This window comes from Macaca mulatta, chromosome 7 (genome assembly GCF_049350105.2).
Source record: "Macaca mulatta isolate MMU2019108-1 chromosome 7, T2T-MMU8v2.0, whole genome shotgun sequence".
Classification (NCBI taxonomy): Eukaryota; Metazoa; Chordata; class Mammalia; order Primates; family Cercopithecidae; genus Macaca; species Macaca mulatta.
In genome coordinates, this window is record NC_133412.1 from 72,719,201 (window position 1) to 72,743,465 (window position 24,265).

The 24,265-nt window shown below is 40.7% G+C and overlaps 1 protein-coding gene across 9 annotated transcripts in view; it reads right to left on the reverse strand.

The window, feature by feature from the left end:
* The window catches only part of ADAMTSL3 (ADAMTS like 3), a 411,249-nt gene that overhangs the window by 57,600 nt on the left and 329,384 nt on the right, over positions 1-24,265 (reverse strand). For all 9 annotated transcript variants that reach the window (XR_013395882.1, XR_013395881.1, XR_013395880.1 and 6 more), the window contains exons 20-22: positions 17,866-18,019; positions 5,507-6,578; positions 12-139 (exon numbers count right to left, since the gene is read on the reverse strand). Coding sequence is in view for 6 of the 9 variants with exons in the window: in XM_015142900.3 (XP_014998386.3) it covers positions 12-139; positions 5,507-6,578; positions 17,866-18,019 (1,354 nt within the window). In the remaining 3 variants the exon portion in view is untranslated. The remainder of the gene's footprint in view (positions 1-11; positions 140-5,506; positions 6,579-17,865; positions 18,020-24,265) is intronic.

Sequence of the window (24,265 nt, forward strand, 5' to 3'; positions counted from 1 at the left end):
GTGGGCATTACCTGCATATAGCACAGAAGAACTTTCCACATCTGAACCAAGATGATTAGCTACAGAACATTCATATATGCCTTGTTCTTTCCTTGTAGGATTCTGTATCTGTATCTTCCCAGTTCCATCCAAAATTATTCTGTAGAACAGTTAGAAAGAGGACACATTCATATAACAATTTAACTGACCTAGGGCTACAGTGAGTTGCAGAGAAAGAAGACTGCACCATTATAGGCTTTGGGCTGGCAAAGATCACAAAGGATAATTTTGTCAAGCATCCTGCCTATAAGCAGAGAACTATATAGACCAGGAGGGTGGAGTGTTTCCTCTTGCCATAGGTTAACAGCAATGTTAGAGCTGAACAGTGCTTAGAAATCCAGTCTTCCCATCCCACTTTACATGACAAAAGACTTTTCTGGTGAACTCAATGCTTAATCTGCCACATTTTTTAAAAAAACAACCCAGCAAACCTATTCATTTGCTGGATGTTAAACATTCATTTTCTGCCCAAATCCTTCCTAAGAAACTGCAGGTGTGGATTTTCAGTTTGGATTTTCATGCTGGAAGTGATTGGGTTTTGGCTAAGGCTGTTTTGCATTGGATTATGGTCTTATTATTCCCGTATGAAGAAGTCGATTGAGGTAATCATGCTAAGTCTGTGGCATACACTGGATTTGGACCACGCTGTTAAGAATTAGGGCTAACCTGCATGACGAGTTCATTATGGTTTCCCAATTACTGATATTCCTAAAATCCGGTGTGTAAATACCACTTTGAGAATCAGAGTTGGTCAGGTGTAGCCTAACCAATTAGATAATTATTCAGAGATTCAGAAAGTATATCTAACGGTGAGAAGAACCTTTGTTATGAAGGGAAGAGTGCTTGTTCTGCTTTTATTTTATTTTATTCTTAATAATTTGAATCTGCTTCTAAATCACCCAGATCAGTGGTTATATACTATTTTTCCCCTGCCCCATCTCACTTTATAGATCTTAGCAATATAGACTATTCTGCCCTGTAAATACTGTATGTTTCATCATGAGATGAGCTGTGCCACTTCTTTATTTCCTGTCACTTCATGTCGTTCGCTCTATGCTTCAGTCATAATGAACCTTAACTGTTTCCAGAACCTTCCATGATTTTTCATTACCGTGAGCTTTTGCATATGTTGTTCACTTCATTTGAAATGCCCTTCCCCCTTTCTGGCAAACTCAGACCCACCCACTGAGTCCTGGATCAAATGTAATTTCCCCTGTAAAGTTTTCACCAATACTCCTAGAGTTATCTTCTGTATCCTCTGGGCTCCTTCTTCTCTGGTGCATATATTTATTTGATGAAATATCGATTTCTTCCCACTAGACTGTGATCTTTTCAAGGGCAGGGAACCAAATCTTATTCACAGCTGTGGATTCTCACTGCTTAGACTTTTATATACCAAGTTCTCAAAAATCTTTGATGACTAAATGTATGAATGATTAGAATAGTACGAAATAATGGCACAGAGCAACAGTACCAAGAGCATACAAGCCCTGCTGCAACACACATAAGAAATATACAAAAGCGGGCAGAAGTCAAAACAGCGAAAGTGTCTCAGAGCAACAAGAGTATGGCAGACCTCACTGGTGGTAAGGCAAGATTTTCACTGTCAAATCCTGAGGGAGGAGAAATAGTTGGTTAAAAGCAAAAGTCTAACCAGTGACTACACATGAAAAATAAACACATTAAATCATTTTCTTAAATTATTTCATATATATGTTTGTATGATTTAGCAATTCTCAAATAATGCCTTTGTTTTGTAGGTTTCAGTGTAACAGTCCAGTGAGAAATCATTGAGATCAGAAATAGCTGAGCATGCATGAACCTTACATGACAGGTGGGGCCACTGGGTACCTAGCCTGGATCTGTCCCTGGGCTGGAGAACCACCAGGTTGAATTCTGTAATAGATCTGACCTTGGCCTCTGCTGCGTAATCTTACTTTTAAGTTGAAGTAATAACAAAGTTGATCTTTCTACAGGCACCATCTCTAACTGATCCACCCACAACCTTCTCTTCATAGTTGAGATTTCTTACTCAATTGGCATCCAAACAGTACTCCATGCCTACACAGTTTCTCTCACTGGATAGAGGCTTTCAGGAACATAATTCCATTTCTCAATTACTTCAATTGAAAAGATTTTTAAGATTCAGAAAGTATATTTAAGGATGAGAACCTTTGTTATGTAAAGGGAATTAAACATAAACTGAACAAATTAATTGGGTAAGTTTCGGAGGAAAAATAGAAATGAAAATGGATCTTATTATCTTAAAAATTAAAAACAAAACATTTTACTGGACATACAAAATTGCTTCTGTTTTGAATGGTTGATCCTTAAAGGATGCAGAAACACATCTGAGGAGGATGTACCATGTCAAAACTTCTTTATACAAGCTCCAGGAGTCTCAGCCTGATAAAGTTATGTTAATTCCATTCCATCAAGTCAATCTATTTAAAATGAACTCAATTCAACAAATATTTATTTAAACTGATCAGGCTCCTCTATATCACTATAGTACTTATATGGCCATAGGTCAACAGATCACTTCAACCTCTCAGCCTCTATTTCCTTACAATTTATAAAATGGATTACTGAAACAAGTTAGCAGTTTTCAAAGTGTGGTCCATGAATCCCTAGAAGTCCATGAGGTCAAAGCTAGTTTTGTAATAATACGAAGCCATTAATTTGCCTTTTTAAAAACGGTACTGACCTTTCACTGAGAGTGCAAAGACAGTGTTGGTAAGACTGCTGGCACCTTAGCATGAACCAAGACAGTGGTATGGAAGTGTGCCAGTAATCACTGTATTCTTGACTACTATGTTTCACTTGCTGAAAAAAAAAAAAAAAAATGGCAGTTTCCCTTAAGCATGGGAATTCCCGTCCCTTAATGGCCGGGCACGGCAACTCATGCCTGTAATCCCAGCACTTTGGGAGGCCGAGGTGGGTGGATCACTTGAGATCAGGAGTTCAAGACCAACCTGGCCAACATGGTAAAACCCTATCTCTACTAAAAATACAAAACATTAGCTGGGGGGTGGTGGTGTGCACCTGTAATCCCAGTTACTTGGGAGACTGAAGCAGGAGAATCACTTGAAACCAGGAGGCAGAGGTTGCAGTAAGCTGAGATCGCACCACTGCACTCCAGCCTGAGTGACAAAGCAAGACTCTGTCTCAATAAAGAAAAGAAAAAAAAGAATGTCCTTAATGAAGTAGTAAAAGGTATTAATCTTACTAAATCTCGACCCTTGAGTCCATATGTTTTTCATATCCAATATGACACAATGGGAAGTACACACAAAGCACTTCCACTGCGTGCTGAAGAACTAATAGCTTCTTTCATGGAATATGATTTTTACTTGAAAGAATGACCAACAAACTATGACAAAAAAAGTCCACACTATGATTTAAAGTTGAGTATTTGGTAGATATATATATATTTTAAATGAGCTGGCCAATTCAATGACACAACTGACAGTATTTGTTGCCAATGATGAAAAAGTTTTGATGTGAAAATTAGAATTTTGGAAAACTGATATCCACCACTGTAAGCCTGACAGCTTCCCAAAACTTAAAGACTTTTTTTGATGAGATACATGGTGATTTTTTTAATGTGTATTTTTTTACATTGCATAATGAAATGTACCAACATTTGGAAGGTCTGTATCACTCAGTGAGCCAATATTTTCCAAATGACCAATTGATGGTGTTACAAAATCTTGTATGGGTAAAAAATCTATTCAAAATGCAAGAAAAAAACAGCAGATTTCATTAAACAGAGTACCAACATTTCATTAATATAGTTTCAGATTGCACATTTCAACTAACCTTTGAGAAATTACTCTTTGTCTAGTTTTAGTGTAGAATTAAAGAATATCCACAATTATCTCAAAAGATATTAAAATATTCTTTCTCTTCCAGCTAACACATTTGTATAACACACATTTCTTTTCTCCATATACTTTAACTAAAACAACATTTCACAACAGATGCGGAAATAAGAATCCAGCTGTCTTCTTTTATTATGCCAGACATTAAAGAGATCTGCAAAGATGGAAAGCAATTCCACTGTTACCAGTAATTTTGGTGGCGGGGGGATGGTTTTCAAAAAATATGTTCTTTGTCTTAACATGTTATGGGCCCATTATTTTTTCTAAATAGATTAATGGAGATATTTTCAGTGTTTCTTGGTTTTAATTTCTAGGGAAGTAAATAGCAATAGATACAACTCACATTTATAAAAGCTCTTTAGGCTCCTCAATCATTTAAAAATTTTAAAGACTCTAAAACCAAAAGCTCTAAGAACTGCTATGTTTTAAGGTTTATTCTACTTCTAAAATTTCATTGTACTCTTGTGTTCAGAGTTCTAGCATTAAAAATTCAAAAATTGTATTTTTTCTACCTTTTTAAGATATAGCCTAATAATTTATTTAAAAAACTGAATTTAACCTAAGTTTTTTCTGATGTTTCACATACGAGGCTCAATGCACAAAAGACATGATAAAAGTAAAACTTGCATTTTGAAAGCACCTTATGATATGCAAAACAGTTTCACATCTGCTGTGTTATCTGTGTCTCTTAACGATCTCTAAAGGCAGATAAGATACAGCTGGAGCTCGTAAATGTGAGTGAATCAAAAGGCAGCACAATGACTATAGTCCTTTCTATACAAACAGCAAGATTTGAAGACAATAAAGAATGCAAAAGTAAATTAGGATCTGTTATGTAAAATAAAGGAAATGTGACATTTTTGCACTGGCATAGAGATCAGAATAATATATGACTTAATATTGTGTTTTGAACATCTCAAAACACTTTCTTATTTTTGGATTGTATGACATTTAAAAATTACATGATAATAGAAAACTACTTCAGATACCCAAGCTTTCGACTAAGGCTACTTATTTGTGTGATACTCAAATACCACTGGCAGTATTCAAGAGATATGGCCCTTGGTTCTGACTGGCCATGAAGTAGTCATGGGATTCTGCTTCTCAATGACCTCATCAGAAAGGTTAACCCCTGCCCCTGCCAACCTCATGGGGCTGATGTGAGCTCAAATGAGATACCATGTCTTGTAGACATGGAAGAGCTCTGTAAATTCTGATTTGCAGCTCCAACATAATGTAGGATTACTGCTAGTAAGCTTACTTTTAAAATGCTCTTATATTGATTTTATTTTTAAATGCTAAGTGTTGAGTAAAGGGGGAGTGTACACATGCTTAAACTTATTCTTGCTGGATCCAGTCTTATAACACACCTCTATGATAGTGATTGGGACGATATGGCGGTTGAATTTAAAAATTCCAACGCATATGTCAAAAACACATCCTAACATTTTTAAGTTTCTTTCCTAAAGAATCCTGTTGGAAACACATGCCTAGGAGAGGAATTTGAAAATATTTTCAAGAAAACTGGAATAGCCATTAAGAAGGTAGTGCAAAAATGAATACTACATTCTTATTTTACTTACTTTACTGAGGGCTGTAACAAGGTTCCATCCTTGGTCCATGTATATGTGGCCTCACCAGGGGTAATAAGGTCACACAGTATATTGATGACCTCTGTCCTTTTTGTAATGTATACTGTATTTCCAATCCTGGAATTTATCGTTTTATTAAATGAAATTGAGGGAGGTTGGCTTTGCCTCATGAGAACAGGTCCTTTCGGCTTGAATGTCAGCTTGCCTGAGTTTTTTGCATTTGAGCTTTGGGACACACTTCCTGTTTCCCCCCTAAGCTGAGCAGCAGGAGGCATCTCTTCCTGGATGCCCCACCACTGCATGTGTGTTGGCTGTGCCTTGGCTAATTCGGCCACCAGCTGATATATTAGCTGGGACGCAAGATCATCGCTGACCTCTCCGGTTTCCATGAGCTGACTCATGTTTCTTATCAGCTCATCAAACTGGGCTGTATCCATGCTGTATGCTCCTTGTTTAACTGCTGCTTCAAACTGCTTATTCTTCAACTCCCAGGAGTTGGTGTTTCCTGCAGAACTGCTGCAGTGGCCTAACAGAGCTCTCAAGAAAGGCTGGTTACTAATGTAGTCATCATCCAGATAAAGGTCATTTTTGTTATTCCACATTTGCCTCATTTTATGCCATGTGACTCCCAAACTATTGGCTTCATTGTGGTTCATCCCAGGATATTCCCTCATAGGCTCCCTGAGGGCTGGGCGTGCAATGAGCCGGTTGTCAGTACCAATGAGCTTGAGCACAACGGTTTCCTGTGCAGAGCCTGCAATGCACCGGTACACGCCAATGTCAGGGGTGGCAAGACTGTGGATTTTTAGTGAGCCTGACTTGGTGATGCCAAGCCGTTTGGAGTTCTGCAGGCAACGGCCATCCTTCTCCCACTGGATCAGAGATTTCTGGAATCGTCGCACTGGGCACTTAATAATCACGGATGTGTTGGGCAGCAAATAGGCTCTGCTACCAATGGTCAGGTTAATACGCTTCTCTTCCCTTGTCTGAATGTAGACTCTCTGGACACTGAGGATCTGAGGACCCTGCTCACCAAGTTTTGTCTTCATCTCTGATTTGATTTCTCCAAGAAAGAAAAGAAAATACAAACAAACATCTAAAAAATACAGACTTTTTGACAGTAATCTTTCAAGGCTGCTACAGGCTAACAAATGTTATCTTATTTTACCATTTTAAAACATTCAAGAATCAAACCATGAATAATATTATACATCCACAGTTTGGGGTAAATTTCATAACTATCTAGTACTTTAGTGGCAAAGAACACAAGTGTGGGTGAGTTGCATGAAAATGTGTAAGTTATTTGACAAAACCCTGGTTTTGGGAGGCATGAGGTTAAATGATTTGGTGAAATGTAGAGAATAGTTATTTCCAGATTTGAGGAATATTTGTTCTAGGCCATGCTTATATAATGGCTCCATAATTACCCAGCCTCTGGGTACATGTTTCTATCAATAAGGGTCTGATATGTCAGGTCTCTATCTGGCAGAGAGGCCTTCTGGCTTAGAGCCATGGGTACCCCAAATCTGAGGGAGGAAGTGAGAGTGGGAATGTGAGCGAAATATTTGAAGGGTCTGAAAGGAGGCTGAGGTTGGCCAGCTGCAGAATATAACCCAAATATGTCGATTAAGCTAGCATGGGGGTCTGAGGAAGCAATGGGGAGCCGTGATCAAAAAAGAACAGGTGGCATAGGCAGTTTGAAGCCAGATAAATCTGAGTTTGAATCTTAGCTCTGCCACTTGGACAAATTCTTTCATCTCTCGAAGCCTCAGTTTTCTCACCTGTGAAATGTGTATAATATTAGTGCTTCCATTAGGAGGGAAGTGAAAATTAAGTCGGATTGTTTATATCAAGTGCACAGCACAGTAGCGGGCACATAAAGAGCTCTCATACATAATTGCTGTGACCACTGACCTGGTGACAAGGGCAGGTGCAGCCAATGCACAGCAGGGCAGACTGAGAGGGAACAGAGATGGGGTTGGCTTTCACCTGTTCCTGGGCATCGACTCCTCTTAACGGGCTAGGCCCAAAGACAATACTTCTCAGATTCTGTCCCCAAGAGAAGTATTTCTCTCCCTTGTTTCACCTGAGGGAAGACTCAATGTGTTCTGGTAGGCGTGGGAGAAGGAGGACAGTGATATGGGTGGAAGTCTGGATCCTCTTTGATGATGTATTTAGGTTCCCGAGCAGATTGTAGAGTGTAGGATGGAGAGCTTGGAAGCACTAGTGAGTGGCAGAGAGATATTGGACTCACGTCAAGAATATTGCTGGATTTAGAAGGTCATGCAGTTGGGACCTCATTTACCTTGTGGGACCCCAGTTACAGGTCCTCCTTGTTGTAGCACAGGCTGGGAGAAGGAGCAGATTGAGACTCCTCTTTCATAGCCTTCTCAGGCCCTTGGCACTGGCTACAATGTGTTTACTGGTACCCTGATAACTGAGAATAACTGAAGTCCTCTTGGATGCTCATGAGCCCTTTGAAGTCTGGCTGCCTATTGGGGTTTTGTGGTGTCAACAGGTTCAGGGAAACAACAGAGGTGAACCCATAATCTCTGTGGTAGAGAATGTTCTTGGTGAAAGACATGTATAATTTGTTTGTATACAAATTCCATACAGATGCAATTGGTAGGTCAGGCCTATTGATCTCAGGATGGGTCCAGGGTTCTGCTTGAAAATACTGTTACATCATCTCTCAGTGGAGCTGGTGGCCTGCCACATACAAACTTTTACTTGTTGGGAGATAGAGTATCCACAAAGTATGTCAAATGGCATCAGCCAGTTAAGGCATGTAAATTTCCCCTTATTTGGCTAGAATACCATTTTGAACTTTCTACTGTTCAACAATCAAAAACTGAAAAAAATGTATGGAAGACTCCCTGTTAAATTTGTAGTCAATCCATTACTATAGATAATATAGATGGTGTTCAAAATACTAAATCTTCACAGCAAGGGCTCAATCAACCAAATGAGTCTGGCTGTAGCACTGGAACAGGGTCTTGGAGGCCTTCTATAGCATGAAGTGTTACCCCCATAGTTGTTCAATTACGGACAAGTCAGGTGGTTACTGGCAGAGTGGCCTGAGCAGGTGAGAAATGGTCATGGGGTTCAGGCAGAGGTTATTTACTAATTCCTCTTTTTCTGACCATATTTTAAGAACCAGTATGGACATACTGGTATGTGCAGGTTCAATATCAACTCTGACCATAGATGCTCTAAAAAAATGGCTCTCAAACTTTGCTATTTGCTAGAATCACCTGTTATTGTTAGTATTCATTAATCTCAGTATCCTGGGTCCCATCCCCAGAAATTCTGACTTATGGGGAACAGCCAAGGAATCAGAATTTTTTAAAGTTCCCCAGTTGACTGAAATGTGTAGCCAAGTTTGAGGACCATTGCCCCAGCATGTACCACTGAATTAAGCCAAAGCAGTAGAGAAAGGCACTCCTGACCCAGTTTCTTTCACTGAAAGACAATTTGATAGGAAGCTGCTGGTCAAGAGGGAAGGGAAAATAGGAAGCAGCATCTGGGTTGTCTGTGAGCACATTCCAGTCTTCACGATGTCCAGTGTATTCTGCAAGAGGATCATGGGAGGGTTTCTTTCTGGTTTTAGCATGAGGAATCATTATACTGTACTCTGAGTAATTAGCTCATTTCCTATCTAATGAATACTAAACTATGTAACTGGCAAGGCTGCCTTTTTCAAGATGGCTGTTATAGCAAGTCTGGAGCCAAATTAGTGCCTACATGTAAAAGGAATATAAAATTCAAGACACGATCACATATTAACATTGTTTGTTCTCCTTTTTTTATTACTCACCTGCTTCTATTTTTACTAATCAGATTGCATGTTATGAACACTTAGAAGCGGCCTACTGTTGTAACAAGGCAGAGTATGCCTACCTATGTAACTATCATTATTATTTAAAAAGATCCAGGTGGCCACTGTCTGGCTATGGGCGTTTCAGTGGTGGACAACAGAAATGATGGATGTTCACATGGATGGCTTTGTAACTCACTCTTCTCAAGCAGAGCATAAACTGTGTTCAGTCAAACTTTTGAATTAACACAACTGAGGAATGTGTGGAGATCGACTGTTTCAAGGTAGCAGTGGCTGCTACAGATGGGGTGGAAGCTTGAATGTCCTTGCTCTCACTGGGATGGTGCGGAAGCCCATGGGGAAACATCTGGCTAAACAGCTCAAGCTGTGGATGACCTGAGACTAACATGAGGCCCACAAAGCATCCTGGTGCCCTGGGACCAGCAGAGAAGTGGGTTCCAATGATGCTTAGGTCCACTGGTACCCATGTCCCTCAGGGTTAAAGTTGATGAGATTCTGAGCTTGGGGCTTAAAGTTGATGAGATTCTGACTCCTTCTAAGGTAGGCCATGAAGCCTCAGGTGGTGGGCAGGGCGTAGCCTTGGTAAAGAGCCTGCCCAAATGGTAGGGTAAGCACAGGAGAAGCCCAGCTTTTCCCTCTGGCTGCATGCCCATTTACTGGAAGGCAGGCCTTGTGGTCCCAGCTGGTCCCCTTCCCAACTCTGCTTCGGCCATTGCTCACACTGGGGTACGGGACATTTTGACTGGCAGGTATGCCTGGGGAGTAAACTGGGATTCCAGCCAGAGATCGAAACTCATGGGCTCTGCCAGGCTGCCAGGTTCCACAGTTTGAGTCAGTTCCTCTCCTGGGGCTCCTGTGAGTTCCTTGAGAGCAGTGCCTGGAGCATGGCATCATCGAACATAGTTCTTGGGCAAGAAACTGGTCTGGTTTGGGTTGACCCTCCTCTCTCATCTGGGGATGCCCCAAAACAGCAACACTGGCCAAGCCTGATTAGGCAGGGGCATCATGCACTCTGCAGACAGTGACCAGGTACCAACTACAACACCCTCCTGAACGGGCTGCTGGGCTGTGCGAGAGTATCAACCCATCCCTCCACCTCTCCCACTGTGCTAGATGTGAGAAATGCCACATTCTAGAAAATGAAATGAGCTTTCTTCTGTAAGTCCTCTTTCTGGGTCTTTGTGTCAGCCTGCCACACCCAGTCAAGGCCAGTTCCGGGTGCCCAAGGCCATCTATGGCCATGGCCTCAGCTCCTTGCTTGCTGAGTCCTGCCTTTACTCTAGTCATATCCCTGGCATGACTTCAAGTCCTGGTGCCATGCCAGGTTTCTATCCCAAGCCATCTGGCTGGATATTTCCGCGTGGTCTTGGCAGCATTTGCTCTGGCCATGACACAGCATCAAAACCTTCCTATTACCCTGCTGGAACCCCAGCCTCTCAGGAACCAGCCTGGAATATGACTGCTGGACTTGTGCTGGTTTCCACTCCTCCCATTAGGAGTAAAGATCTGACAAGCTCATTTGAAGCTGTGCCAAGAACCTGGGCAGATACTCTGGATTCTCTTCAGGCTTCTCTGAACTGAAGAGGAGGCTGCCAGGGATGCTGTGGGTGGATTCCGAAATGAGCAGTGGAGGCCCCAGAGGCCCATGGAGGCCCGGCTACAGTAAATTCAGGTTGTTTCTGTGGTACTCTTCCACCAATTTCAGTCTGGCTTCTGCTCCCAACACCACACTAAATGTTACTTGGAAAAGACAACCAAGGGCCCCCTAGTGACGAATTCAATGTCTTCTCTTCAATATTCTTACTTGACTGTCTTAGGGCGTACGGCACCTTTAATCACTCACTTCATGAAGAAGTCTCTCCTCCCTAAGTTTTTTTTTAACCTTTTTTTTTGTGGTCCTTTCTGACCACCATTGCCAGTACCCAGCTGGCTGTTTCTACCCCTCAGGTGCCAATGCAGGGCCACTTACTCTCTTGCTCTATGCTTTTCCTTGGATGATTTTGTAGTTTTAACTAACAACTCTAGGTTAATGCCTTCAAGTTTATCTGTCTAGCCTAGATCTCTTTCTGGAACTCCAGACCTAATTGTCCACTTCTTGCTGGAAATCTCTTCCAGGTCCCTCAAGTTTAAATGATCATAATCTAAACCAGCAGTCCCCAACCTTTCTGGCACCAGGTACTGGTTTCATGGAAAACAGTTTTTCCACAAACCAGTTGTGGGGGCGGGGGTTGGGGACTAGATGGTTTTAGGATGAAACTGCTCTACCTCAGATCATCAGGCATTAGATTTTCACAAGGAGCTGCAACCTAGATCCCTCACATGCACAGTTTACAATAGGGTTTGTGTTCCCATTAGAAGCTAATGCCTCTGCTGATCTGACAGGAGGTGGAACTCTGGTAGTAACGCCTGCTTGCCCACTGCTCACCTCCTACTGTGCAGCTCAGTTCCCAACAGGCTACAGACCAGTATCCGTTTGTGGCTTGGGGGTTGGGGACCCCTGAACTAAACACGTTATATGCCCCTTATCCTATCCCATCCCAATTATTCTCCTCTTCTTATATTCCCCAAGTTAATGGCATCAACTTCTGCTAATTTACTCAAGCTGGAAACCAGTGAATCATCTAGATCACGGGTCCCCAACCCCCAAGCCCCTGTTAGGAATCTGGCCTCACAGAGGAGGTGAGTGAGGCCAGTGAGCTAAGCCTCATCTGTATTTACAGCTGCTCCACATCACTGCCATTACTGCCTGAGCTCCACCTCCTGTCAGATGAGTGGTGGCATTAGATTCTCATAGGAGTGTGAGCCCTATTGTGAACTGTGCATGTGAAGGATCTAGGTTGTGGGCTCCTTATGAGAATCTAATGCCTGATAATGTGTCACTGTCTCTCATCACCCCCAGATGGGACCATCTAGTTGCAGGAAAACAAGCTCAGGGCTCTCACTGACTCCACATCATGGTGAGTTGTATAACTATTTCATTACATATTACAATGTAATAATAAGATAAAGAAAGTACACAATACATGTAATGTGCTAGAATCATCCCAAAACCATCCCCCATGACCAGTTCATGGAAAAACTGTCTTCCATGAAACTGGTCCCTGGTGCCAAAATGGCTGTAGACCACCGATCTAGATTTCTTCCTGTCCAGTGGCATGCTGGCCCTGCCTCTCCCTGGATCACAAGTCAGTGAGACTGCTAGCAACTATTCCCGACTCTGTATTCAATGACATCACACTGGTAGCTGGAAACCAGCTATGGTGGGAGTATTTACACTATGGAAATAGGCGACCACAACAAATGATAGCTACCTCTCCCCACTCACCACCCTACTGCCAAAGCTAGCTGTTCAACATTCACAAACGCACCACCGTCCCTGCCTATAGCTCCCAACTCTCATCAGGCATCAGGAATTTAGATGACACATCTGAAACATCGTTAGATCTCATCCCCTTTGCTTCTACTCTCATGCTGTCTCACCAAGATATTGCCATATCCCCTTCACTAGACTCCCGGCCTTACTGTTATATTTATTCAATATATCTACACAGCTCTTAGAGTAAATGAACTAAAATCAAACCTGACCAAGTCACTTCCTTCTTGGATACAATTTTAACTCCTTCACATGGAGTTCAAGAGTCTCTATAGTCAACTTTGCAAGCTCTCTCTTGAACCTATGTTCTAGTCCTATGGAATTTGTTGAAGTTCCCCCAAACTTACCACTTGATTTGACACCCCCTACTTTTATCCACACTGCTCTCTTTCCCCACATTCCTCTGTGTCCACCCACATGTGGGCCTGCTGAACGGACATGTCATTCAGAAGTCTGCTGAAGAATTCCTCCTTTGTGAAATTCTTCCTGACCTCTGCCCACCCATGTCACTGACCACTGCCTTCTGTTTGTTGAATGAATTAAGGCAATGAATGAGAAAAAGAAAAAGTAACACGTATGCCCTGGGACCCTGCAGAAAGTGCCACCAGCCCAAGAGGGTGCTGGTGAGGTGGGCCTGTGCCTGGTTGGGTTTCTACAACTGTAGCTATGACAAGCAGGGATGGGTGTTACTGGAAGCAGCCAGAACTAGCAAAGCTAGAGGAGGAGTTACAGCAGAGGAGACCATATTCTAATGGTAAAGTCCAAGAGGTGTGTAGGAGGCTGGTGAACTAAAGACGCAGGCTGCGTGCCGGTACAAGGAGGGAGACCACAGGTGGGAGAGATGAGAGTAGCTTTGAGATATCCGTGGGAAGGGGCTGTGGCATATTTTTCTTGACATTTCAATAAAATAGGGCATGCCTGGGTTCCTCTTCCCTAATCTATCCTGCTCTCAGTACTTTGGGGAAAAATAAAAATTCTTCTTTACCAAAGCTCAGGAACCGTAAAAGTCATAATTTAAAAAATCTAAAATCAAACACTACATATTTCTGTTATCCTTCTTTTCTTTAGATGCCTGATCGAAAACCAAGACAGGTAGATTTCTAACAGCACTTTGAGAATTAACCACAACTGACATATTTAAAAAGAATGTCCATGAGTACAATTCATTCTGATAAACATGTTGGGGGATTATATAGAAAAAGACAAAACAGAACATTCAGAGGTGCTGTGTACCTACCCCATACAAGCTCATACCCTAATAGGCCAGAATATACAACACAACTTACTTATTACATTTTATCCTATGTTAAACCTATAATAGAAATGAGATAAAAAGACCTTAAAAATAATCAATATTTTTGAGGTTTTAGTGTGTGCCTGGCATTGATTCTGAGCACTTTATAGGTATTAATTCATGATTCTCAGAACGGTCCTATGAGGTAGGTATAAAGACCATTCTCATTTTACAGATGAGAAAACTGAGACCCACATAGATTAAATAACTTCCTCAGTGTCACATGATGAGGTACTGGAAGAACTAGGATTTGAACTCAGGTGAGTTAGCTTAACCACAATGTCCTATTACCCTTCAGACATTAAGTGCAACTGAGAAAGCTTATTGGGGAAGGTAGGGTTTGTGTTGACCCTTCAGGAGCAGGAAGAACTTCAGTCACTAGATATGGGGACGGAAATAATTTGAACAAGGGGACTGTGCAGGGATTGTTTGGGGAGAAGCAGGCAGTGGGTGTCATTGGACTATAGGGTGTGCCGCTGGCCTCTAGGGGGAGCAGAAGACATATTTCCCACCTGACTTGGACCTGCTGCACACCAAAATGGTCACAGCCAAGAAAAATCACCCCTCCAAAGAGGATGGGTTTTACTTAAACCCAAGGCACCAATTAGGACACATTTTCTAGAATTGAAACCTTGGACGAAAATAAAGTTGACAGCACTACTGGGCCTGATTTTCTTGTCTATGGACCTCCTTCCATCATGGATGGGGTAGATCATACATTTCTAATCTGAGGAGGAGAGGGGGTAGATTTGAGGTGAAACAGAGAGGAAAATCAGAAGGACATTATGCCACTGTAGTCTTGATATTCCTGGTGGAATGAAAGACAAGTTCATTGACAGAGAAATGGGTCTATTCAGTAGTTAGGAAATAGTTGCTATGGTGAATTTCTAGGGCATTCTTAGAAAATAGGGTACAAATCCATTAATGTCCAGCTAAAATAGCATAAATATCAAACATGTCAAATTAGCATGGTGATATTATTTTCTTTAGGAAATCCTAGTGGCTCAGGCTAGGAAACCAACCAAACAACCAACAAATCACTTGAAAAATAATACCAGTGTTGAAGCTGAGCAGGGGTCAGTGCCGGAGGTTAATGAAAGGTATAAAGATTTGGTGATAGAGTTGGTTAAGTGGAGACCTAAGGAATGCCAGCAAAGGTTTTTAGGGCAAGAGCAGAAACTGGGGATAATAAGGAGATACGGAAGAACCAGAGGTCATGGTGAGGCACTAAATAAGCAGGAGTGAGTTGAGGGTAAAGCAGAACAAGAAGCTAATTCTGAGTGCCAAGTAGTGAGGAAGTCTAAGGGGTTACCATGCGAAGGTGATGGGGTCAGTGGAATTGATGAGGTTGGGAAATTGGGATATCAGGTGTTAGAAAGGTCATCAACACAGATATTGGTTGTCTTGGATGTTAGGAAATGTCAGAGAGAAATCATGGTCCTGGCGGTGGTGTGTCCTGAAGAAAGGTGAAGAGTGTCTTGTAGGGTCTGCATATGGTGCCTTTGAAGGTATGAAATGGGGCAATCTACATACTAAGTGTGTGATGGCAGCAGGGAAATGGTGCAGAGACAGATGGGTAGAGAGGATAAGAGAAAGCCAACCTCATCTCTTGCTCTGTCATATGATGGTGAAAAGAAGAGGATGCTATGTGAAAGTGTAGAAGTAGAACATAAATTTCAGCAAGCAAGGGCTACTGATCAAAGATTATGGAGTGAGGCCAGGCTATAGCTGAAGTGGGAGCCCAGCTCAGGGTGCATTGGCTGTGCTGGGAGCATGCATTCCTGTCTCTTGTCTACCTTCATGACCTACATGTTTGGCAGGCAGGAGTGGGGTGGAGTAAAGAAGAAATATTACTATCTTTTATTCTTGTGTTTTTTCCTTCTCCCTAAAACTTGTAGTTTTCTCTGCTCCTCAATGCATGCCATAATAATTTATAATTTCATCTTGTACCACATTGGATGCCCTAATAACCACGATGTATTCCCACATGTTATTCTGTTACTATTTCAGAGGAAGCTGCCAGTATCACTTTAATTTCACTCTCCTGTAAGGCAGTTTTTACAGTCTAGCCACACTGCTATGCAACCATCCGCAATTAATAAAAATTCAGATAAGAGAGGCAGCTTGAACAAAGCATGATAGTGTGCCATATGCTACAGACACTCCTGAATTCCAGGAGACTTTACAACTTGGAATCTCAAGTTTTTGGACTCTTAAGATTTTGGAAATGTGTTCCTCAGGAAAAAAAAAATGTTAATGTTGTCCATGAATCAGCATAGAGAGGCAGCTAAAAACATGGGTAAAAGAATCAGACAGACTTGTGGTCAAGCAGTTCAGTTGGCAGCCAGGGAGCCTTAGGCAAGTCTCATGCCTTTTCTATGTCTTGGGTTTCTCATCTCCAAATGGAGATAGTATCTGCTTCACAATGTTGTTCAGGGGACTAAATGAGATAATGCATGCAAAGAACTCCACATAGCAATTGCTCAGTAAATGTCACTACATTAAAAAAAAAAAAAAAAAAACTTAATTATTTTTCTTATTTTGTTTTGTGAGTTTCTCCAGGAAAGCTGTTGGTAAATTGAAGTTTTTGAAGTTCAATTTGTTCAATAAATTGAACCTATACATATGTTTTCCTCTCCTAAGGAGCATTAAAATAAGAATAGTTCATTTTTAATTTTTTTTCCTTACCAAAAGTTCAGGAGGGTAACTGAGATAATGAATGTTATTTTACAGGTGAGTAATTAAAGATAGTGAAAAAGTGGTAAATGAACTCCAAAGCTGTTATTTCCACTATGCCTGTTCCCTACCTCCCTTACTAACTTCCTCACCACCACTCTGCTGCCTGCTTTTCAATTGTTGTTATGGCAGGCCTCCACTTACATGTTTTAACACATAACTCTTTTTTCTTTCTTTTTTCTTTTCTTTTCTTTTTTTTTTTTTTTTTTTTAGACAGAGTCTCAAACTCTGTTGCCTAAGCTGGAGTGCACTGGCATGATCTCAGCTCACTGCAACCTCCACCTCCTGGGTTCAAGCAATTCTCCTGCCTCAGCCTCCCAAGTAGCTGATACTACAGGCGTGTGCCACAATGCCCAGCTAATTTTTTGTATTTTTAGTAGAGACGGGGTTTCACCATGATCAATGGTCTTGATCTCCTGACCTCGTGATCCACCCACCTCGGCCTCTCAAAGTGCTGGGATTACAGGCATGAGCCACTGCATCCGGCCCACATAACTCTTATATGAAACATACATATTTATGTGTAAACATACATTCTATTATGTACACTGAAAATACAGATGAATGCTACATGCCTATTAGCTTTGACTATAATGAAGCCACAATATGAACTCTTTATAGTAAGCTTATTATTCATAATTGATTTTTAAATCAAAGTTATTTCATGTTTTATCCTTGCCAATTTTAGATTATACACAAGAAAAAAAAGTTGAATGCTTAAAAAAAGAGCTACGGCTCTTCTACTTTTAATTAAGTCCAAATGCATTCCTAGCAAAGTGAACCAGGAGGTATTTCGGCTTAACTTCTGCAAGGAACACTCCTGAACTCTAAGCAGAAGGAATTATGGTAAAGTGGAGGACATAAATCCAAGTGAGGAAGCCTAAAAAATGCATTTGTTAAGTGGGGAGACATTTCTTAAAACAGACTTTTCTTAGAACTGTATCTTGGTCTTCCACGTTCTACTGATCACTGCCGAAAACACCACTGAGTTCAGCCTGAGTTGCCTTACCCACAGATTAGAAATCTGTTGACATATGGAAAATAAAGACATCGGGACAAAATGAACAGAATCAGCATATCTTGGTGAAGTGCGGACGCCACATACTTACTACTGCACTCAGGCGTCTGGCAAGATCTTACAAGAGGGAGCCCTGGTAGATCCCTGCACATCATCTCACTGAGGGGGACGAGCCGGCCTTTGGCTGTCAGCCTTTGACACACCTGCTTTCTTCTCTGGATTCCAACACCACAACTGACAGAACACTGAAATGAGAGTCGTGCAACAGAGTCAAATGGAGCGTGCGCAGGCAGACCCAGCCAACAACAGCAAAGTCTCCAAGGGTGAAACAAGAGGAAATTTTCAGTATGGATGTGCCAAGAAGAAAGCCATTTCCTAGGCTTGAACATCTTTTATGTCATGGAGAGTTTCTTCCTCCTCTCTTCCCTTTCCCTACCCTCCCTTCTCGTCCTTTCTTTCTTTCTTTCTCTTTTTCCTTCAGTCATGTCCTCTCTACCGCCCTCCCCCTCCCTCCATCTCACTCTTTCTTTTGGAGGTAGTAAGTAATTTCCAGTAATTTATTATTGTGGGATTTTTTTTGGCATTGCAATTAATATCTAATTTATTTTTTAGCCATTCATTCATACATGATTTTTATTTTATTTTTTATTTTCATTTTTAAAATTTGACCCTTTTAAGAGTTTTATTGAGGTGTTATTGATATATAAAGAACATGTCTAATGTGTACAATGTGATGGGTTTGGGCTTAATGCAAACACCATGATACCATTACCACAATCGGAGTAACAGACATATCTAACACTTACCGAAGTTCCCTTTTGTTTTTTGTCGCCTGTTTTATTTATGATTAGAACACTTCACATAAGATTTACCTTCTTAATGTATTTTGAATTTCACACTACCTATTGTTAACTATGTTTTACCGCAGATCTCTAGAACTTATTCAGCTATAATTGAAACTTTATAGCCATTTAACAACTCCCCATTTTCCCCATTCCCCCAGTCCGGGAAAACCACTATTGTATTCTCTGCTTCTATGAGTTTGACAATTTTAGATACCTTATGTAATAGAATCATGCAACATTTCTTTTTCCCTAACTGGCTTATTTCACTTAGCATAATGTCCTCTAGGTTCATCCATCTTGCAACAAATGGCAGGCTTTCCTACTTTTTTAAGGCTGTAAAATATTTCATTGTATGTATATACAGTACCATATTTTCTTTATCCATTCATCTGCCTATGGGCATGTCCATTGTTTGTTTGCTTGTTTTTTGAGATGGATTCTTGCTCTGTCACCCAGGCTAGAGTGCAGTGGCACGATCTCAGCTCACTGCAACCTCTGCCTCCTGGACTCAAGTGATTCTCCCGCCTCAGCCTCCCAAGTAGTTGAGATTATAGGCGCTCGCCGCTGCACCTGGCTACTTTTTGTATTTTTAGTAGAGACGGGGTTTCATCATCTTGGCCAGGCTGGTCTCAAACTCCTGACCTCATGATCCACCCACCTCGGCCTCCCAAAGTGCTGGGATTACAGATGTGAGACACCGCACCTGGCCTTTTTAAAATTATTATACTTTAAGTTCTGGGATATGTGTGTAGAACGTGCAGGATTGTTATATAGGTACACATGTGCCATGGTGGTTTGCTGCACCCATCAACCCGTCATCTACATTAGGTATTTCTTCTAATGCTATCCCTTCCCTAGCCCCCCACCCCCTGACAGGACCCAGTGTGTGATGTTCCCCTTCCTGTGTCCATGTGTTCTCATTGTTCAACTCCCACTTATGAGTGAGAACGAGTGGTTTTTGGTTTTCTGTTCCTGTGTTAGCTTGCCGACAATGATGGTCTCCCAGTTTCATCCACGTCCCTGCAAAGGACATGAACTCATCCTTTTTTATGGCTGCCTAGTATTCCATGGTATTCCACATTTTCTTTATCCAGTCTATTATTGATGGGCATTTGGGTTGGTTCCAAGTCTTTGCTATTGTGAACAGTGCTGCAATAAACATATGTGTGCATGTGTCATTATAGTGGAATGATTTCTAATCCTTTGGGTATATACTCAGTAATGGCATTGCTGGGTCAAATGGTGTTTCCGGTTCTAGATCCTTGAGGAATTGCCACACTGTCTTCCACAATGGTTGAACTAATTTACACTCCCACCAACAGTGTAAAAGCATTCCTATTTCTCCATATCCTCTCCAGCATCTGTTGTTTCCTGGTTTTTTAATGATCGCCATTCTAACTGGCATGAGATGGTATCTCATTGTGGTTTTGATTTGCTTTTCTCTAATGACCAGTGATGGTGAGCTTTTTTTCATATGTTTGTTGGCCGCATAAATGTCTCCTTTTGAGAACTATCTGTTCATATCCTTTGCCCACTTTTTGATGGGGTTGTTTTCTGTTTTTTTTTTTTCTCGTAAATTTGTTTAAATTCCTTGTAAATTCTGGATATTAGCCCTTTGTCAGATGGATAGGTTACAAACATTTTCTCCCATTCTGTAGGTTGTCTGTTAGTCTGATGATAGTTTCTTTTGCTGTGCAGAAGCTCTTTAGTTTAATTAGATCCCATTTGTCAATTTTGGCTTTTGTTGCCATTGCTTTTGGTATTTTAGTCATGAAGTCTTTGCCCATGCATACATCCTGAATGGCCCTGCCTAGTTTTTCTTATAGGGCTTTTATGGTTTTAGGTCTTATGTTTAAGTCTTTAATACATTTTAAGTTAATTTTTGTATAAGGTATAAGGAAGGGGTCCAGTTTCAGTTTTCTGCATATGGATAGCCAGTTTTCCCAATACCATTTATTAAATAGGGAATCCTTTCCCCATTGCTTGTTTCTGTCATGTTTGTCAAAGGTGGTTGTAGATGTGTGGCATGATTTCTGATTCTGATCTCTGTTCTGTTCCGTTGGTCTATCTCTCTGTTTTGGTACCAGTACCATGCTGTTTTGGTTACTGTAGCCTTGTAGTATAGTTTGAAGTCAGGTAGCATGATGCCTCCAGCTTTGTTCTTTCTGCTTAGGATTGTCTTGGCTACACAGGCTCTTTTTTGGTTCCACATGAACTTTAAAGTAGTTTTCTCTAATTCTGTGAAGAAAGTGAAAGGTAGTTTGATGGAGATACCATTGAATTTATAAATTACTTTGGGCAGTATGGCCACTTTCACTATATTGATTCTTCCTATCCATGAGCATAGAATGTTTTTCCATTTGTGTCCTCTCTTATTTCCTTGAGCAGTGGTTTGTAGTTCTCCTTGAAGAGGTCCTTCACATCCTTGTAAGTTGTATTCCTAGGTACTTTACTCTCTTTGTAGCAATTGTGAATGTGAGTTCACTCATGATTTGGCTCTCTGTTTGTCTATTATTGGTGTATAGAAATGCTTGTGATTTTTGTGATTTTTGCACATTGATTTTGCATCCTGAGATTTTGCTGAAGCAGCTTATCAGTGTAAGGAGATTTTGGGCTGAGATGATGGGGTTTTCTAAATATACAATCATGTCACCTGCAAACAGAGACAATTTGACTTCCTCTCTTCCTATATGAATACACTTTATTACTTTCTCTTGCCTGGTTGTCCTGGTCAGAATTTCCAATACTGTGTTGAATAGGACTGGTGAGAGAGGGTATTCTTGTCTTGTGCTGGTTTTCAAAGGGAATGCTTCCAGCTTTTGCCCATTCAGTATGATACTGGCTGTGGGTTTGTCATAAATAGCTCTTATTATTTTGAGATACATTTCATCAATACCTAGTTTATTGAGAGTTTTTAGCATGAAGGGGTGTTGAATTTTATCAAAGGCCTTTTCTGCATCTATTGAGATAATCATGTGGTTTCTGTCATTGGCTCTGTTTATGCAAGGGATTATGTTTATTGATTTGCTTATGTTGAACCAACCTTGCATCCCAGGGATGAAGCTGACTTGATCGTGGTGGATAATCTTTTTGATGTGCTGCTGGATTCAATTTGCCAGTATTTTATTGGAGATTCTCACATCAATGTTTTTCAAGGATACTGGCCTGAAATTTTCTTTCTTTGTTGTTGTGTTTCTGCCAGGTTTTGGTATCAGGATGATGCTGGCCCCATAAAATGAGTTGGGGAGGAGTCCCTCTTTTTCTATTGTTTGGAATAGTTTCAGAAGGAATGGTACCAGCTCCTCTTTGTACCTCTGGTGGAATTTGTCTATGAATCTGTCTGGTCCTGGGCTTTTTGTAGTTTGTAGGCTATTAATTACTGTCTCAATTTCAGAACTTGTTATTGGTCTATTCAGGAATCTGACTTCTTCCTGGTTGTCTTGGGAGGGTGTATGTGTCCAGGAATTTATCCATTTCTTCTGAATTTTCTAGCTTATTTGCATAGAGGTGTTTATAGTATTCTCTGATGATAGTTTTGTATTTCTGTGGGATCAATGGTGATATCCCCTTTATCATTTTTTATTGTGTCTATTTGATTGTTCTCTTTTCTTCTTCATTGGTCTGGCTAGATTTGCAAATCTTTTCAAAAAACCAGCTCCAGGATTCATTGATTTTTTGAAGAGTTTTTCATGTCTCTATCTCTCTAAGTTCTGCTCTGACCTTAATTATTTCTTGTCTTCTGCTAGCTTTTGAATTTGTTTGCTCTTGCTTCTCTAGTTCTTTTAACTGTCATGTTAGGGTGTTGATTTTAGATCTTTTCTGCTTTCTCCTATAGGCATTTAGTGCCATAAATTTCCCTCTAAACACTGCTTTAGCTGCGTCCCAGAGATTCTGGTACATTGTGTCTTTGTTCCTATTGGTTTCAAATAACTTATTTATTTCTGCCTTAATTTTGTTATTTACCCAGTAGTCATTCAGGAGCAGGTTCTTCAGTTTCCGTGTAGTTGTGCAGTTTTGAGAGTGTGTCTTAATCATGAGTTCTAATTTGATTGCACTGTGGTCTGAGAGACTGTTTGTCATAATTTCCGTTCTTTTGTATTTGCGGAGGAGTGTTTTACTTCCAATTATGTGGTCAGTTTCAGAATAAGTGCAATGTGGTGCTGAGAAGAATGTATGTTCTGTTGATTTAGGGTAGAGAGTTCTGTAGATGTCTATTAGGTCTACTTGGTCCAGAGCTCAGTTCAAATCCTGAATATCCTTGTTAATTTTCTGTCTTGTTGATCTGTCTAATGTTTACAATAAGGTGTTAAAGTCTCCCACTGCTATTGTGTGGGAGTCCAAGTCTCGTTGTAGGTCTCTAAGAACTTGCTTTATGAATCTGGGTGCTCCTGTACTGGGTGCATATATATTTAGGACAGTTAGCTCTTTTTGTTGCATTGATCTCTTTATCATTATGTAATGCTCTTCTTTGTCTTTTTTGATCTTTGTTGGTTTAAAGTCTGTTTTATCAGACTAGGATTGCAACCCCTGCTTTTTTTTGCTTTCCATTTGCTTGGTAAATATTCCTCCATTCCTTTATTTTGAGCCTATGTGTGTCTTTGCATGTGAGATGGGTCTCCAGAATATAGCACACCTATGGGTCTTAACTCTTGATCCAATTTGCCAGTCTGTGCCTTTTAATTGGGGCATTTAGCCCATTTACATTTAAGGTTAATATTGTTATGTGTGAATTTGATCCTGTCATTATGTTGTTAGCTGGTTATTTTGCCTGTTAGTTGATGCAGTTTCTTCATAGTGTCAATGGTCTTTACAATTTGGTATGTTTTTGCAGTGGCTGGTACCGGTTTTTCCTTTCCATGTTTAGTGCTTCCTTCAGGAGCTCTTATAAGGCAGGCCTGCTGGTGACAAAATCTCTCAGCATTTGCTTGTCTGTAAAGGATTTTATTTCTCCTTCACTTATGAAACTTAGGTTGGCTGGATATGAAATTCTGGGTTGAAAATTCTTTTCTTTAAGAATGTTGAATATTGGCCCCAGTCTCTTCTGGCTTGTAGGGTTTCTGCAGAGAGACCCACTGTTAGTCTGATGGGATTCCCTTTGTGGGTAACCCGACCTTTCTCTCTGGCTGCCCTTAACATTTTTTCCTTCATTTCAACTATGGTGAATCTGAAGATTATGTGTCTTGGAGTTGTTCTTCTCGAGGAGTATCTTTGTGGTATTCTCTGTATTTCCTGAATTTGAATGTTGGCCTTTCTTGCTAGGTTGGAGAAGTTCTCCTTGATAATATCCTAAAGAGTGTTTTTCAACTTGGTTCCATTCTCCCCATCACTTTCAGGTACACCAAACAAACTTAGGTTTGGTCTTTTCACATTGTCCCATATTTCTTGGAGGCTTTGTTTGTTCCTTTTCATTCTTTTTTCTCTAATCTTGACTTCACACTTATTAAGTTCATCTTCAATCTCTGATATCCTTGTTCTGCTTGATCAATTTGGCTATTGATACTTGCGTATGCTTCATGAAGTTCTCGTGCTGTGTTTTTCAGCTCCATTAGGTCATTTATGTTCTTCTCTAAACTGATCATTCTAGTTAGCAATTCCTCTAACCTTTCTTCAAGGTCCTTAGCTTCCTTGCATTGGGTTAGAACATGC